Raw genomic sequence first — 19,632 nt, 5'->3', positions numbered from 1 at the left:
CAAGACATCATGAAATCTGAAGACTACCAATGTAGTGCCCAGTGTCAGAAAGCTGGGTTTGCATCTTATGTCGTGGGTCTTCCAGTAGGACAATGATTCCAAACATACTTCAAGAAGCCCCCAGAAATGGATGGAAATATAGCCATGAAGAGTTGTGAAGTGGCCAGCAATGAGTTTGGCTCTAAATTCCATTGAACACCTGTTGGGAGAAGGCGCTTTTAAATATGAGAGACCTGGAGCAATTTGCAAAAAAAGAGTGGTCCAAAATTCTAACTGAGCTGTGTAAGAAGCTTGTTGATGGTTATAGGAAGCGATTGATTGCAATTATTAAATCTAAAGGGTGCAGCCAAATATTAAGTTGAGGGTGCCAACAATTTTGTCCGCCTCATTTTAGGAGTTTTGTGTGAAATTATGTCCATTTCGCTTTTTTGTGCTGTTCCAATGCACGCAAAGAAAATAGACATATGCATAGCAAAACATGTATAATTGCAATTATTTTCTGGGTTCTAGGTGTAGGCTTTTGGGATATATTTGTGATTATTATTCATATATCAATATTTCATGACATCAATGTATTCCATGTAGTTTATTAATGCAACACCATTTCTTTGTACAATGTATCACTCACTGTGTTAGGGTTGGCAGATTGCACCAAATAAAAATAAATAACAAATAAGGTGCAATCACAACCCGGGGTCCACCGTGCAGTAAACTGCTGCTAGTATGAACAAAGACGGATAAAAAATTAGCGAACGTTCCTCCTTAAACACACTGAGTTAACTCCACACAGCGTGAATGGAAAGCAGAAAACCAAACCCAGATACTACTCAGAGATGCACAGGGAGAGGAGTACACAGCTAACCATCAAGAGGTACAGGGACAGTCGGTACCAGCTCAGCTAACCACCGAGGGGTACAGGGAAGGTAAGTACCAGGTCAGCTAACTGCCGAGAGGTATAGGGACAGTAAGTACCAGCTCAACTAACCACCGAGGGGTACAGGGAAGGTAAGTGCCAGCTCAGCTAACCACCGAGGGGTACAGGAAAGGTAAGTACCAGGTCAGCTAACCACCGAGGTGTACAGGGAAGGTAAGTGCCAGCTCAGCTAACCACCGAGGGGTACAGGAAAGGTAAGTGCCAGCTCAGCTAACCACCGAGGGGTACAGGGAAGGTAAGTACCAGCTCAGCTAACCACCGAGGGGTACAGTGACGGTAAGTACCAGCTCAGCTAACCACCGAGGAGTACAGGGAAGGTAATTATCAGCTCAGCTAAGCACTGAAAGGTATAGGGACAGTAAGTACCAGCTCAGCTAACCACTGAGGGGTACAGGGAAGGTAAGTACCAGGTCAGCTAACCACCGAGTGGTACAGGGAAGGAAAGTATCAGCTCGGCTAACCACTGAGGGATACAGAAAAGGTAAGTACCTGCTCAGCTAACCACCGGGGGGACACAGCGAAGGTTAGTACCAGCTCAGCTAACCACCAAGGGGTACAGGGAAGGTTAGTACCAGCTCAGCTGTCCACCGAGAGGTATAGCGACAGTAAGTACCAGCTCAGCTAACCACTGAGGGTTACAGGGAAGGTGAGTACCAGCTCAGCAAACCACCGAGGGGTACAGGGAAGGTTAGTGCCAGGTTAGATAACCACCGAGGGGTACAGGAAAGGTTAGTACCAGCTCAGTTAACCACCGAGGGATACAGGGAAGGTAAGTATCAGCTCAGCTAACCACCGAGGGGAACAGAGAAGGTTAGTACCAGCTCAGCTAAACACCGAGGGGTACAGGGAAGGTAAGTATCAGCTCAGCTAACCACCGAGAGGTATAGGGACAGTAATTACCAGCTCAGCTAACCACCGAGGGATACATGGAAGGTAAGTACCAGGTCAGTAACCACCGAGGAATACAGGGAAGGTTAGTACCAGCTCTGCTAACCACCAATCGGTACAAGGAAGGAAAGTATCAGCTCAGCTAACCACCGAGGGGTACAGGGAAGGTTAGTACTAGCTCAGCTAACCACCAAGGGGTACAGGGAAGGTTAGCACCAGCTCAGCTAACCACCGAGAGGTATAGGGACAGTAAGTAAGTACCAGCTCAGCTAACCACCGAGGGGTACAGGGAAGATAAGTACCATCTCAGCTAACCATTGAGGGGTACAGGGAAGGTTAGTACCAGCTCATCAAACCACCGAGGGGTACAGGGAAGGTAAGTATCAGCTCATCTAACCACCAAGGGGTACAGGAAAGGTAAGCACCAGCTCAGCTAAATGCTGAGGGGTACAGGGAAGGTAAGTATCAGCTCAGCAAACTACCGAGAGGGATAGGGACAGTAATTACCAGCTCAGGTAACCACCAAGGGGTAATAGGAAGGTAAGTACCATGTCAGCTAACCACCGAGGGGTACAGGGAAGGTTAGTACCAGCTCTACTAACTACCGATCGGTACAGGAAAGGAAAGTATCAGCTCAGCTAACCACCGAGGGGTACAGGGAAGGTAAGTACCAGCTCACCTAACCACTAAGGGATACAGCGAAGGTTAGTACCAGCTCAGCTAACCACCCAGGAGTATAGGGAAGGTTAGTACCAGCTCAGCTAACCACCGAGAGGTATAGGGAAGGTTAGTACCAGCTCAGCAAACCACTGAGGGGTACAGGGAAGGTAAGTATCAGCTCAGCTAACCACCAAGGGGTACAGGGAAGGTTAGTACCAGGTTAGCTAATGACAGAGGGGTACAGGGAAGGTTAGTACCAGCTCAACTAACCACCGAGTGGTACAGGGAAGGTAAGCATCAGCTCAGCTAACCACCGAGGGGTACAGGGAAAATAATTACCAGCTCAGCTAACCACCGAGGGTTACATGGAAGATAAGTACCAGCTCAGCTAACCACTGAGGGGTACAGGGACAAAGGGAAGTGTGCAATACCCTGTTAGAACCATTGTAAAATAAAACCTGGGTTGAACTTGCTCTGTGGTGCAATACCCTGTTAACCCCACAGGAAAGTATAGCATACACATGGGATGGAACAGATAGCAAAAACTCACAGTCAGCAAGAACACACAGCAAACCTCCTCTCCGGAGGAGCCAGAATTCTAATGGCTTGATGCCAGCCCTGAACTCACACAGCCAATGTCCTCTCCAGAAGTGCCAGAATTCTAATGGCACAGGGCCAGCCCTGAACACTTGCTGACACAGATCACTGATGTCCCACTGGTAGCGGATACTGTGCTAACAATACAAAATGCACAGACAGAGCGGTAGCGTATCCACACACCAAACACAAGTGACTCTAGCACTTCCGCGTGCTTCGCTGAAAGTCCCTTATGCACCAGGCTCCACCCCAAACACTCACGCCAGTCAGACGGGGTGTCGCCCATGGGCCAATCCAGAGCTGCCACATCACCAGAGCAGAAAGCATCCGAGCACCAATGACAAGGCACCATATCACGGACATGCTAAGTAAGGTAATTTCTGGACTTAGACTGCAGAGAGTGGGGCTGCCACTGGTTACCAAAGACTTTAGCTGGAGAGCCAGCAGTAAGCACACGTACAACAGGAGCCTGAGCAAGATGCTGAGACCAAAGTCTGCGCTAAGCAGCAAACCCAGCGCCAGACCTGAATGGGAGACCAGAGCAACAGATCCTGCGATGCATCCCACCTGGCAGGGAAGTCCCAGCCTCTAACACACTGTATTGGCTTTCGCATTCTACGGTATCTGAATGCCAGTGTCTAAAAGATGTTGTGGTCACATATCAAAATAAACCTTTTGCTACAACAACTGGGATTGTCTTTGAAGATCTAAAAAAACACCTAGGTCAACTCGCATTAATAGTTGAGCATTAAAGGGACTAGATTAGAAACTTTCCCCTTCCATCCTTTTCTTTGATGATGGCTTTCTTATGTTTTATTTTGGTTTATTCTTTCTTTTCATTTGGTCCCATCTCCAAGATCTTATCCCAATATGAAGTAGGTGTAATAATAATAATATTAGAGAATACCTCCAATTAGAAATGTAGTATAGTTCTTCTGATTACCCCAGGGCGTTGTAGTGGATTACATATCCATGGTTACGACCTGCAACCACTAATTGTCAGTATGTGAGTGGTTGTAAACATAGATACCTAAGCTTCTGCAATGTCCTGCACATGGGGTAAGCGGCAGAGCTTATCAGAAGAACTATACTACATTTACAAATATTATTATTATTACACTTACTATATATTGGGATAAGATTTTGTAGATAGGAATACCCTTTTAATGGATATTTTCTGTATATCTATGGATATCTTTAGGTAATGATACATGTATATTATATTAATAATATTATTTATCCCGTCTGCGCACTGGCTGTGGATTGATTTCTTTGAAAATGTTGACTGTATTAGCTAGTGAAACTTTCAATAAAAATTTATATATATACAGTATATATATATATATTTATATATATATATATGTATATATATACATACAAGTGTACTCCGCTGATAACACCCTTACGATGCTCAGGCAAATATGCAATAAGAGCTCATTAAGACGTCCATTTTTTCACATACTAGATCTATCTGTGGTTTTTTGTGGCTAGGACTCAGTCTATGGGCTGTTTACAAATCCGATTTTATGAAAAAATTTTGCAGACCGAGTGGTCTGTGCAAAATTGCAGACCCACCCGAGTGTTGGGTTAAAGTCAACAAGGCAAGTCAATGGGTCCCTGAACAAAATCGGACAGCAATCCAATGCCGTTTTTCATGGACCTCTAGATAAGACAAGGTAAAAAAAACTTTTTTTCCGCATCTGAGAAAAACTGATGAATCTTGGACCAAATTCTGATGACACTGCTGAAAATCTGAACAAAATCACTGATGAAACTAGGAGCATTTTTTTTGTCTTATGTGACAGAGGGGCTGCTACCTCTACACCCCCTGATTAGACCCCTGATCAAATACTTACAGGTGCTGATGATACAGTAGGTGACTGGATCCATGTTTCTTCCACTGGTATCTCTGTAGCTATAAACCCAATCACTGATGTGAGAACTAAAGCTTGAAGTCTTGCGTCACTCTTCTTTGTAAGATCTCCACTCCCCCATAAATCCGTCACGTCTAGATCTCGGACTTTCTAAATGTGAAATGAAACTTCCAGCCCTCGCTGTTGGGATAAAAGAGTAAAAGTAAAAGTAAAAGGAAGATTTCTTCCACTCTATTTAATCTATTGTTCTAATCATTAGGGCTTCTGTAAGAAAAACAGATTTCTCTATCAGCAACAAATGAGTTCAGGACATGAGTAGTTATGTCTCCACCCTGTAAATAATAATAATAATAATAATAATACATATGAATAATAAATATTAAATATTGATTAATAATAATTAATAGTAACATATCGTTAATATTAAATATTAATAAAAAATAGTCATAAACAATTATTAAAAATACTAGATGGTGGCCCGATTCTAACGCATCGGGTATTCTAGAATATGTATGTAGTTTATTTATGAAGTTTTCAGAATAATGCAATTTATACACAGGATTCAGCCGGCCGGGCGCAGCCAATAAGCGAAGCGTGGTTCAAATTCCGCACCAATTAGCGGCCGGACTGCGCCTGTCGCTGATTAGTCATGCCCGGCCTTGAAGAATCAGTGAAGCTAGGGCCTGCTCCAAGTTTTTGAGGGCCCCGGGTGAAAGACTCTCAGTGGGCACCCCTCTTTAACACATACCACAATTCATGATGCACAGATACAGCAGAGAATTATAGCACAGCCAAGTAGCATACAGCACACGTAGTATATAACACAGCCCACGTAGTATATAGCACAGCCCATGTAGTATATAACACAGCCCACGCAGTATATAACACAGCCCATGTAGTATATAACACAGCCCACGTAGTATATAGCACAGCCCACGTAGTATATTGCCCAGCCAAGTAGTATATAGCACAGCCCCCGTAGTATATAGCACTGACAATGTAGTATATTGCCCAGCCACGTAATATATTGCACAGCCACGTAATATATTGCACAGCCACATAATATATTGCACAGCCACGTAGTATATTGTTGTGAATTCCGTTATGGAGCTCCCTCCTGTGGTTGCTAATGGTATTTTTAAGGGTTCTGCCCTTGGGCTCCCTCTGGTGGTTTCGAGTGGAACTGCTGCTCCTTTAGGTAGCTGTAGCAGCTGCCTTCACTAATCGCCTTGCCTGGGTTTGTTATTTAAACCTGCTCTGGGCTTTAGTTCATGCCTGCTGTCAATGTTCTTGGTTGGATTTGGTTCTCTCCTTGGATTTCTCATATGGCCAGTCCCTGTCAGCAAAAGATAAGTTTTTGCTAGTTTTTGTTTGTCCATTTGTTTGGACTCTATTGCTCTGCAAATATGTCTCTTTTTGTCCAGCTTGTCACTATGTCTTATTCAGGCTAGCTGGAAGCTCTGGGAAAGCAGATTTGCCCCTCCACACCATGAGTCGGTGTGGAGTTCATTTTTGTAAACTCTGCGTGGATTTTGTAGTTTTTAATACTGACCGCACAGTATCCTTTTCTCTCTGTCTATCAAGTTTAGTATTGGCCTCCTGTTAAATATTAATTATTCTTATTTTTATTCTGTACCGAGCACATGGTTTCTTGCTGACACTATCTAAAGCTATTTTTGTGTATGTAGCTCAGAGTATAAGTTAACTCCATATACAGAGGACATGTGATCTGTAGAAATCATATAAATAACGTCTCTAAGGAGGGTGGGGGCTTTTTGTCACGTGGGACGGTCACCTTCCTTCACCATCATTCTCCATGGACATGAGACAAGACACGAGGAACAACAGCTGTTAGCTACTCCATGCCATGATGACTTCAGACTTTCACACAGACAGATGACTTCTACCATTCAGGACCCTGGAAAGATGAGTAACAGGAGAAGCGCTGATATCTACACATGGACACTCTGTTTGTAATTGTTTCATCTACCTTTTATGTTTTTGCTGCGATGGTGGATAACTCAATAAACCACTATACTTTCGTCAGAATATCATGACATTTTTCTTTTAAGAATAACGCACCTGGTTAAGTCTTGATTAGATATTTTTGGTAAATAACGATTTTTAACATTGGCCTAGCCAGCCAGTTTTGATTTTTTGTGCTATTTTTGCGTGAATTTCCTTCTTCTTGCACACGGGGGAAGACAGAAGAGTTCCGCTAGATTGTGCAAGTATTCAGGAATTCCACTTCAAAATTTCAAGTCACAAAGATCTCACAAGAACCTACGAATGACGGAGACTAACAGGTGTTGTACGGATTGACAGCAAGCACTGGTAGTGCTGAAGAACAGACGTGCTAAAAATAGCCGTGCTGAAGTCCGGAGCCCAGCGTTGTAAAAGCAAAGGGACTACAAGCTGAGATTTCAAGGTAAGACAAATGGATTTGATAAATTCATATGCTAAATCAAGTCAGATAGAATTTGTAAGTTTGTACGGATCTAGCTTAGAAATATTTTGGCATTGTTTATTTGCAGAATGCAGAATAGCAAATTTGAAATTGGATTGTAAGCTAATGTCTAAGAAAAAAGAAAAAGAGCAACTTAAAAATATTTTACATATGGTTTATGTATTTAACGAGTTTGTGACAGAGAAGTCCAAAAAAGACAGTGTAGAAAGAATTTCTAAGGAAACAAATGATGTTCCCAAGATTGACTGTAATGAGAAGAGTGAGAAAGATGTGACACACGTATCTGTGATGACGATGACCACCCAAAGTGACATTGACGTGACACAAGATGAAAAACAAGATGGAGGAAGTGAAGGAGACATGACAATTGACAAAGATGATCTACGAGGGACAGATGTACAAGGGCCACTAAAAATAGACGACTCAGAGGCCCAACTCCAACTTAAATCTAGGAAAATCCTGCTAAAATTATGCAAAATCATTCCTGCATATGATGACAAAATCCATGTGTGCAGAAATTCAGAGATATTTGAGAGTTTTGCTGATAAGTTTGATTTGACTAATGTGCAGAGAAATAATTTGTTTAAAATTTGGCTTCCGGTAATCTTCTCCAGAAGACTCTCACTAAAAATGCAGACTGATGAGTTCCACGAAAAGATGACTGATGTAGAAAGATTAAGAATTTTGATTTTCTGTGGATTAAAAGAAAATTATCCAGATCTTGATATTCTTCTAAAATTGAAGATTGGCCAGAAAGAATGTACTTTTACATTCATGTCCATTTTTGAAAGGACTTATAAATTGGTCTGTACGAATTTGAATCAACAATCCATGATAAATTGTTTTGTAAACAAGTTTAAATTCTTAAATCCTGTATCTCGTGCAATTGCTACACAGAAAAATTCTTTATACGAATGCGCCCAATCCCTTGATTTTTCTAGAAAACACGAGAATCTTGAAAGGAAAACACATTTTACTAAGTTTTTGAAACCAGTCAGAATTCAATCTTATCAAAAGCCAAAATCAAAATCTTCAAATCTGATCCAAAATCAAATCTATGAAGTACGAAGAAAATTACATATTTGTTACAAACCGTATGAAAAGATTCAGGAGTCTATTAAAGAAATTTCTCTGAAAGATTTAAAATCTGAAGGGTCAGATCTGTCTCTAAAGATGGCGGAAACTGACAGACGGAAGCAGGTGAGTATCCCAGGGGGAGCTCAGCTGAACACTCCATTATCACAGCAGCTCTTCAAAGAGTCCATAGGGTTAAAACTGACCTTACTAAATAAAGCATTTCAGCAGATTATCGACAAACAGCCAAATTTTGGGATAGGAATTGGCTAAAAATTAATTATATTATATGAAGAGTTATACAATGTATTATTTATTAATGTAATTATTCTATTTCAATATAATTCTGCAGTTACATATATTAATATAGTATACAGTAAATACTGTAGCATATTTGTATAAGTAGAGATTATATTAACTGCATTTTTATATATATAGTGAAATAATTAAAATTTACTCCAGTAAAAAATATTTAGAATTACAATTAAATACATTTATTAAGTATATACATATGTATAAGATATCTAAATTATTTTGTTTTGAAATAAATATGAAAATAACCTTTATCTTTTATTTTCCCTTAGAATTTTACTTTCAAAGCGAGGATTGAACAAAAAATACCTGTTTCATGAATTTATGTCTTATTCACACAGGAAGCTATATTAACTGCATGATTTATATATATATATATATTTAACACTAACAAAATAAATAATATATCTAACAACCTAAAAATGTGTGTACTACATGTAAATTTTCTTTCTGTAATAATCTAAAACGTGTTTTTTTTTCCTCCCACTGCATGGTGCATGACGTGACAGCTGTGAGTTAAGGAATATCATATAGCCTTGTTTTTTTTTAATTTTAGGAATTTTCCTCAGCCTTTACATTCAAATGGTTTCAGTAACAGGCTTGTACCGAAATAGCGTTGAAACATTCAACTTGGGTTTCTTGTAAATGGAGGAGTCCTTTCTATAGTTTAAAACATACTGATACTGTTACATAATATTTGGGGAATATTCAAAGGAATATTAGAATACTAAATTTAATAGATTACAATGCGCATTGATTGATAATTAGGATACAATATTTTGGGTTAATATACATGTTTTTTATTTTTTGTATGTGAAATGTATTGTGAACGTCTATGTGTGTCACAGTTTGAGTGACAGGTAACAGAGAATATGGGCAGCTGCTAAGAGTGAATCTAATGCTAAGTGTGTAATGTAAGAGTGACCAGAGCGTGGTATGTGGAATGTGGAATGTGGATGCACAGTGTGACAGAGGCCTCAGTCATGATTTATGGTATGTTTGAAAAAAAAAAAAAAATAAACAACAACTTTGTGTTTAATAAATAATAAGATTCAGTTAAATTATTAGAATATTAAGATATATTTAAATATTATTATTCAACATATATTTCTTTAGTGATTATTATTTAATAAGTACAATAACACATCAATATGGTTTATCAAGAAAACCTACATTTAGAATAATTTTTCCAAATGACAATTTTTTCATATTTCAGTGTTTTTTATATTTACATAGATGAGTATACATCTTCAAACAAATATATGGCACAAGTTGATATGACAGTTATAAAAATAATTATTTTTCACTTGGGTTTTTTACAAATTAATTTTTTCATAAAATAATATTTTTTGATATTAAGGGGGAAATGTGTTTTTGATCCTGATCACATCATCACATTTCATCAATACCTCTTCTTCACACATTTTAATAAAGAAGAAATATTAATAAGGTATTATTGGGTATAATAACAATAAATATTATAAATATCATTTTTTCTCTTATGAAGGGTATTCTATGCAAAGTTGCATAATTTCAATATTTTGGTAATCCAAGGTTATGACAACATCTACAAAAATATTAAGGGAATGTGTTACTGAGACATAATCTCAGCATTTGTCATCAACATATAAAGGCCTTATTTTTATTTTTATTTTTATTTTTTATTCTCATTTTTATTTTTCATTTTTTTTCCACTTTTCTTCCAATTTTTATTTTTCATTCTTATTTTTCATCAAGGAAAAATCAATATTTAATAGAGTAATGTCTACAAGCATATTGCTTTATCAAATATAGTGATCATATGGTTTCATTATATAAGAAAATTTCAATTCTGAGTTAAATACAACAATTCTTTCACTCATTCATTCATTTATTCATATATATACTTATTTTGGTTCATGGCTATACATGCTTACATATTATTGGTCTACTGAACATAATTTAATAAAGTTTTAATACTAAATATCAGCACTTGTTACATAAAAGACACACTGACATCTATGGGTTCAAAAAGAAATTACACCTATGACATAAAAATGTCCAATCACATGAAGAATATGGTTAATAATATACTATCATTTATCATTTATTATTATTATTATTTTATTTTTCCAAATATAAACTCCATTTTAATATCATTTAATAATTATATGAATATTATTGATTGCTATGGTACGCTGTGATATTATAAGTTAGGGAAATTACCAGATTTGGTATAGAATAGGGAATGAAGACTTCAATCAAGATACTAAAGACGTTAATAAAGATTTTATATTTTTCTAAATTCAATTGATTCTTAAAAGTTACAAGAAGAAAAGCCGTTATCCAGATGTTCCACAAGGTAACAATGCTATGATTTCTGAGTAATAGACTGTGTCAAATACAATTCATGTCACCACTGACAACAACTACAGCATCCATCACTGACTATGAGTACAGTATCAAAGATGAACTGTGTTATTACGTTCCAGTGGTTTCCTATCACCTGTAAGACTTCCATGAAAGCTGGTGAACACTCAGGTAATTGTCAGGACGCTACAACCCTGACATGTGTCCTGTGCACTAAGGACTGGTTATGGTGCTATGTTTGGCAAGGAAGAGTCAATGTAACCCTTGCTGTGCTGACCAAAGACGTCACACCTGTCCCAAGACCAGTGCGGACGATATGAGGATTCCAGATGATTTCCAAGGCGAGCCAATGTAAGTCCAGGTTTCTAAAGGTGACACTGCACAGATATTAAAGCGACATTTCATCTATGGACTTTGTTTTCTTATCAACATTTGAATTTATGGACTTTGATTGACACATGACACACGATCTCTACATATCTACATGCTATCATCTATTGCAAAAGACATATTAAAGATTGTTTGAAAGAACCAAGAAGAAGAACCAAGATGAAGACCAGATGACATCAGATGACATCACACCTGAGATGCTTCAAGTAGATATAGGGAAGTATAATATATATTTTATATGAATATTAGTCACGGCTTACCATAACATGAATTACCATAACATGAATTACCATAACATGAATTTACATATCATTATATTATTGAGAACATATAACGATATTATTATTAATAATATTATTTATTACATCATTTTGCCAAAGAAGAAAGTAGATTTTATTAATATTTTAATTTGAGGATTCCAATCAATGTCTGTCACCCTCAAAAGGGGGAATTGTTAAATATTAATTATTCTTATTTTTATTCTGTACCGAGCACATGGTTTCTTGCTGACACTATCTAAAGCTATTTTTGTGTATGTAGCTCAGAGTATAAGTTAACTCCATATACAGAGGACATGTGATCTGTAGAAATCATATAAATAACGTCTCTAAGGAGGGTGGGGGCTTTTTGTCACGTGGGACGGTCACCTTCCTTCACCATCATTCTCCATGGACATGAGACAAGACACGAGGAACAACAGCTGTTAGCTACTCCATGCCATGATGACTTCAGACTTTCACACAGACAGATGACTTCTACCATTCAGGACCCTGGAAAGATGAGTAACAGGAGAAGCGCTGATATCTACACATGGACACTCTGTTTGTAATTGTTTCATCTACCTTTTATGTTTTTGCTGCGATGGTGGATAACTCAATAAACCACTATACTTTCGTCAGAATATCATGACATTTTTCTTTTAAGAATAACGCACCTGGTTAAGTCTTGATTAGATATTTTTGGTAAATAACGATTTTTAACACCTCCTTTGCTGAATTCTGATTTCATTCCTGTGTACGTCATTTCCCTCTCCATTCACAGTCAATATTTGTGGGGGGCTGTCTTTCCTTTTGGGGGTTTCTCTGAGGCAAGATAGCTTTCTATTTTCTTCTTTAGGGGTAGTTATTTCTTAGGCTGTGAAGAGGTGTCTAGGGAGAGTCAGGAACATCCCACGGCTATTTCTAGTGTTGTTGTTAGGATTAGGGACTGCGGTCAGTAGAGATACCACCTTCTCAGAGCTCGTCCCATGTTGCGTTTTAGCCACCAGGTCATATCAGTGTGGCCTCTTAACCACCAGGTCATAACAGTATATAGCACAGAGACGTAGTATATAACACAGCCCATGCAGTATATAACACAGGCCACATACACTGTGTGTAGAATTATTAGGCAAGTTGTATTTTGATCAGATGATACTTTTTATACATGTTGTCCTACTCCAAGCTGTTCAGGCTTGAGAGCCAACTACCAATTAAGTAAATCAGGTGATGTGCATCTCTGTAATGAGGAGGGGTGTTGTCTCATGACATCAAAACCCTATAAAAGGTGTGCTTAATTATTAGGCAACTTCCTTTCCTTTGGCAAAATGGGTCAGAAGAGAGATTTGACGGGCTCTGAAAAGTACAAAATTGTGAGATGTCTTGCAGAGGGATGCAGCAGTCTTGAAATTGCCAAACTTTTGAAGCGTGATCACCGAACAATCAAGCGTTTCATGGCAAATAGCCAACAGGGTCGCAAGAAGCGTGTTGGGCAAAAAAGGAGCAAAATTACTGTCCATGAATTGAGGAAAATCAAGCGTGAAGCTGCCAAGATGCCATTTGCCACCAGTTTTGCCATATTTCAGAGCTGCAACGTTACTGGAGTAACAAAAAGCACAAGGTGTGCGATACTCAGGGACATGGCCAAGGTAAGGAAGGCTGAAAAATGACCACCTTTGAACAAAAAACATAAGATAAAACGTCAAGACTGGGCCAAGAAATATCTTAAGACTGACTTTTCAAAGGTTTTCTGGACTGGTGAAATGAGAGTGACTCTTGATGGTCCAGATGGATGCGCCAGAGGCTGGATCAGTAAAGGGCAGAGAGCTCCACTCCGACTCAGACACCAGCAAGGTGGAGGTGGGGTACTGGTATGGGCTGGGATCATCAAAGATGAACTTGTGGGACCTTTTCGGGTTGAGGATGGAGTGAAGCTCAACTTCCAGACCTACTGCCAGTTTCTGGAAGACAACTTCTTCAAGCAGTGGTACAGGAAGAAGTCGGTATCGTTTAAGAAAAATATGATTTTCATGCAGGACAATGCTCCATCACATGCCTCCAACTACTCCACAGTGTGGCTGGCCAGTAAAGGTCTCCAAGAAGAAAAAATAATGACATGGCCCCCTTGTTCACCTGATCTGAGCCCCATAGAGAACCTGTGGTCCCTCATAAAATGTGAGATCTACACTGAGGGAAAACAGTCCACCTCTCGGAGCAGTGTCTGGAGGCTGTCGTGGCTGCTGCACGCAATGTTGATTGTAAACAGATCAAGCAACTGACAGAATCTATGGATGGAAGCTGCTGAGTGTCATCATAAAGAAAGGTGGCTATATTGGGCACTCATGTTTTGGGGTTTTGTTTTTCCATGTCAGAAATGTTTATTTCTAAATTTTGCGCAGTGATATTGGTTTACCTGTTGAAACTGAACAAGTGTGTTGGGAATATATTTGGTTTTTATTAAGATGCCTAATAATTCTGCACAGTAATAGTTACCTGCACAAACAGATATCCTCCTAAGATAGCCAAATCTAAAAAAAAAACACTCCAACTTCCAAAAATATTAAGCTTTGATATTTATGAGTCTTTTGGGTTGATTGAGAACATAGTTGTTGATCAATAATAAAAATAATCCTCTAAAATACAACTTGCCTAATAATTCTGCACACAGTGTAGTATAGAGCACAGCGATGTAGTATATTGCCCAGCCACGTAATATATAACACAGCCACGTAGTATATAGCACAGAGACGTAGTATATAACACAGCCCACGCAGTATGTAACACAGCCCATGTAGTATATAACACAGCCCACGTAGTATATTGCCCAGCCACGTAATATATTGCACAGCCATGTAATATATTGCACAGCTACGTAATATATTACACAGCCACGTAGTATATAACACAGCCCACGCAGTATATAACACAGGCCACGTAGTATAGAGCACAGCGATGTAGTATATTGCCCAGCCACGTAATGTATACCACAGCCACGTAGTATATAGCACAGAGACGTAGTATATAACACAGCCCATGCAGTATCTAACACAGCCCAAGTAGTATATAGCACAGCGATGTAGTATATAGCACAGCCCACGTAGTATAAAGCACAGAGATGTAGTATATAACACAGCCCACGTAGTATATAACACAGCCCACGTAGTATATAACACAGCCCACGTAGTATATAGCAGTGTGGGCACCATATCCCTGTTAAAAAAAAATAAAATAAAAAATAGTTATATACTCACCTTCCGTCGGCCCCCGGAACCAGCCCAGGCATTTACCGATGCTCCTCACGACGCTCCGGTCCCAAGAATGCATTGCGGTCTCGCGATATGATGACGTAGCAGTCTCGCGAGACCGATACGTCATCATCTCGCAAGACCGCATTGCATGGCCCAGAACGTCGCGAGGAGCAGCGGGAAAGGTGCCGGAAGGTGAGTATATAATGATTTTTTATTTTTTTTAGCTATTTTTAACATTAGATCTTTTTACTATTGATGCTGCATAAGCCGCATCAATAGTAAAAAGTTAGTCACACAGGGTTAATAGCAGCATTAACGAACTGCATTACACCGCGGCATAAAGCGGAGTAATGCAGCCATTAACCCTTTGTGAGTGCTGATTGGAGGGGGCACTGACAGAGTAGGAAGGGGCGAATACGCGGCCGGACTGTGCAATGTCTTTCATACAGACACTTGCCCTATTAAATCACATTGGTCTGCACATTATACGCTTGTCTGAATGTGCCCTAAAGAGAACACAAATTCTGGATATTGTAAATGTATTTATTTGTCTAAGATGGCACATTACCACACGGAGAACAATAAATCGATTGCAGAGATGATACTCGGTCCAGTCTTTGGTTATCTAGCTTCAGCAATGACATATCCATTGTGAAGAATATTGGAGATATAATTTCATGTCAATCATTTGTATCCTATTTAGTATGGAATTATAAAACCCCTTTCCCATGTGCAGCTGTAACAGGACATTTATCTAAGGAGGGTGTCAAGCCTCAAAAGGCTGTCACTTGCAGATTTCACACTTTGAGCAAGGCTTGCTTGCAAAATAGATACTATGAGGTCTAACTGCTTTGTTGAGTCAGCTATGATTTCATAAGGAGAATATGAACTTATTGCACATACTGGTTACACGCGGGTTATATTTTCGAGATCTCTGGGTCTCCAGGGTCTCAATCCGTTCTAGCACCATAGGGTGGGGAGATACTCAGAATGGCTAGCAGGAGCCAGGTAGCAAAGCCATGTTTGGTCTCAATGCGTAGAAGTGACCCGGCCAGATCTGATGATGCCAAAACTGCCTCCCTAGGATCATCAATTGAGGTGTTATGATGACTCATCTTTCTTTTTCTCTCCATGTTTATGATGTCCCATCAAGACAGAGTTCCTTGCACCTGTGGTAGCTGTTGATGAGCTGGCTTTTTGCCTTTTGTCTTTGCTTATTTTTTTTTTGTGGAACGAGTTGTACTTTTGAACGTCGCCATTGGTTTTACCATATCGTGTACTGGAAAATGGGAAAAAAAATTCCAAGTGGGGTGAAATTTAAAAAAGTGCAATTCCACAACTGTTTTTTGACTTTTTTTTACCATGTTCACCAAATGCTAAAACTGACCTGCCATTATGATTCTCCAGGTCATTACAAGTTTGCATATACTAAACATGTCTAGTTTCTTTTTTATTTAAGTGATGAAAAAAATCCAAAGTATGTTAAAGAAAAAAAAAAGGTTCATTTTCTGAGACCCGTAGCGTGATCCGGGGTTGGGTAAGGGCTTATTGTTTGCGCGCCGAGATGATGTTTTTATTAATATCATTTTAGTGTAAATATGATCTTTTGATCGCCCGTTATTGCATTTCAATGCAAAGTTGCGGTAACCGAAAAACAAATTAATTCTGGCATTTTGACTTTTTTTTCTTGCTACGCCATTTACAGATTGGCTGAATTCTATTTATATATTGATATAGTGATTGTGAACGCGGTGATACCAGATATGTGTATTTTTTTCATTGTTTTGTTTTAAATGGGGCGAATGGAGGTGATTAAAACTTATATTTTTTTTATATTTTTAAAAACATTTTTCTTTACTTTACACTGGCTTCAATAGTCTCCATGGGAGTCTAGAAGCTGCAATCATTTGATCACTTGTGCTACACATTTCTCCCATTACTCCCTACATATAATTATGATGCTCACACAGTCCCACCCACATAGTATGATTCCCTCACACAGTAGGATGCCTCTATAGTGGTGTTCACAGCCCCCATACACAGATTTATGCCCACCACAGTATCCCAGACACACTGTATGATGACTTAACAGTCCACCACAAACTATGATGCCTCCACAGTACAATTCATACACAAAGTATGATGCTTCCATTGAGCCCACTCTCAGTATGATGCCTGAACACGGCATAATACCAGCACAGTGCATTCCCCTACATAGTTTGATTCCTCCAAATCCACCTACACGGTATGATGAATATGCTGCTTCCAAATTCCCCACACAAAGTATGATGCTCCCACATTTCTCCACACGCAGTACAATGCTCCCACATTTCTCCACACGCAGTATGATGCTCCCACATATCTACACACACAGTATGATGTGTCTGGTGGTGTTCACAGGGGGATGTCACGGTGGCAGCGACCCGGTCCATGGCCCTGGTCGCCCATGTAAAAGGGAAAAGTCTTTAAAGGGAATAAAGTTTATGTTCATGACGCCGCCTGTGGTATTCGGTCAGGGTGACCGACGCTGCTTTAAGGGGTCCGCTGGGGTGATGTTATGGCAGCTAGATGATATACCTTCCCACAGGTGAAGTATATCCCCAGGGCTTCCCAGTGTGTAGATGGTAGAATGGTGAGAGGTGCAGTAAGGAACGAAGACACAGGTTTGCTGACTCTTTACCTCCTTTACTGAATACTTCAGCAGCCACAGTCCAGGGCACCAGATCACAGGGCAGGTAGGGTCCGGCCGGTCTCTTAGATGACCCCGCTCTGTGGGGTGTCACCGTGCCTCCTGGGTGTGGGTGCGGACAGGGAGCGTGCAATTAGCTGTCCTGCCGGTCTCTGATGTAAGGCATGGAGGTCCTCACAACCTCGGTGTTCCGGCTACCGGTGTTCTGCGCCTCAGAAGGAGGTAGCCTGCTCGGGGCTGGTCCCCTTCTGGTATCCTCTCCTGTGCTCTGCTTTTCTGCACACTCGGTGCTATCAATTCTGCTTTCTAAAATGTCTCTTTCCGGGAGCTGCAGCTCTGAGGGCATGCATAGCTCCGTAAACCCTCTGTCCTCCTCAGATGGATGTCTGGAACTTTCTACCTTTCCCTACAGACTACCAGTTATATATATATGGGGAGTCACCTAGTAAATAGGATCAAAAGCTCTCCCTGGTGGCCTGGAGTGTGAATGTGTTGCATGTTTGTGGTACCTGGTTACAGTTATCCTTTCTTGCCTCCAAAAGTAGCATCACTCTCCCCGTGCGAAAAGCAACGTTACTGTGACGACCAGGACCCTGGGGTGCCACACTCCCACATTTCCCCACGCACAGTATGATACTCCCACATTTCCCCATGCACAGTATTATGCTCCCAAATTTTTCCACACGCAGTATGATTCCCCCACATTTCTCCACACACAGTATGATGCTCCCACATTTCTCCACATGTAGTATGATGCTCCCACATTTCCCCACACGCAGTATGATGCTCCCACGTTTCTCCACATGCAGTATGATACTCCCACATTTCTCTACACACAGTATGATGATCCCACATTTCTCCACACACAGTATGATGCTCCCACATTTCCCCACACGCAGTGTGATGCTCCCACATTTCCCCACACACAGTATGATCTCCCACATTCCCCCACACACAGAATGATGTTCCCACATTTCTACACAGATAGTATGATGCTCCCACATTTCCCCAAACACAGTATGATGTTCCCACATTTCCCCACACACAGTGTGATGCCCCACATTTCTCTACACACAGTATGATGCTCCCACATTTCCCCACACACAGTATGATGCTCCCACATTTCTACACACACAGTATGATGCTTCTAAATCCCCCACACACAGTATGAGGCTCCCACATTTCCCCACACACAGTATGATGCTCCCACATTTCCCCACACAGTATGTTGCTCCCAAGGTCCCACACACACAATATGATTCTCGCACAGCCACACTTTGTTGTATGATCCTCCCACCATTCAGCAACATAGTATGATGCCCTTAACTCCCCTCACACAAAGTATGAAGCCCCACAATCCCCCACACACAGTATGATGCCCTCACAGACTCCACCACACACAGTATGATGCCCCCACAGTAACCCCCACAAATAGTATAATTCCCCCACATTCCTGACCCCACACAGTATGATACTCTCACACAAGCAACACACCTGTCACATTGCTGCTCCTGTATTACTGAACTAGTCTCTGTTGAAAGCCTTCTTAGGGCCTGAAAACTTGACCTTGAGGTGATATGACAATCTCAGGTTACATTCTGGCAGGCCTTTGCTCCACCTTTACAGCCAACTGCTCTGAGGACACAGATGCATTTGAAGTTGGAACATACTCCCCAATTTCTACGGGATAGCTCTATAAATTCAGGACTGTTTCGGTGGATCTAGGACAGTTGGGAGGAATGGAACATGTCATCCCTGCAACAAGGAAGCTTTCAGAGGGGAGAGAAGTAGTGTATTTATCACATAAAGATATGTTTTTTTGATAATTAATGTCATTTCCTTTGTTTAGTCAATTTTCTTCCAGTCTCTAAAAACCCCATTAACCTGCCATTT

At 40.3% G+C, this 19,632-nt stretch overlaps 1 protein-coding gene across 2 annotated transcripts in view; it reads right to left on the bottom strand.

Annotated features, from left to right (window-relative positions):
- The window catches only part of LOC138651075 (immunoglobulin superfamily member 1-like), a 32,524-nt gene extending 27,408 nt beyond the window's left edge, over positions 1–5,116 (bottom strand). The window contains exon 1 of one of the 2 annotated variants that reach the window (XM_069741049.1): positions 4,936–5,116. In XM_069741049.1, coding sequence (XP_069597150.1) covers positions 4,936–4,969 — 34 coding nt within the window. In that variant the 5' untranslated portion in view covers positions 4,970–5,116. The remainder of the gene's footprint in view (positions 1–4,935) is intronic. The other variant, XM_069741050.1, reaches the window with a different exon arrangement.
- Positions 5,117–19,632: the final 14,516 nt, after the last annotated feature.

Source organism: Ranitomeya imitator, chromosome 10, assembly GCF_032444005.1.
Source record: "Ranitomeya imitator isolate aRanImi1 chromosome 10, aRanImi1.pri, whole genome shotgun sequence".
Classification (NCBI taxonomy): Eukaryota; Metazoa; Chordata; class Amphibia; order Anura; family Dendrobatidae; genus Ranitomeya; species Ranitomeya imitator.
Note: the sequence above shows the minus strand (reverse complement) of the source record. Positions and strands in the feature narration are given on the sequence as shown.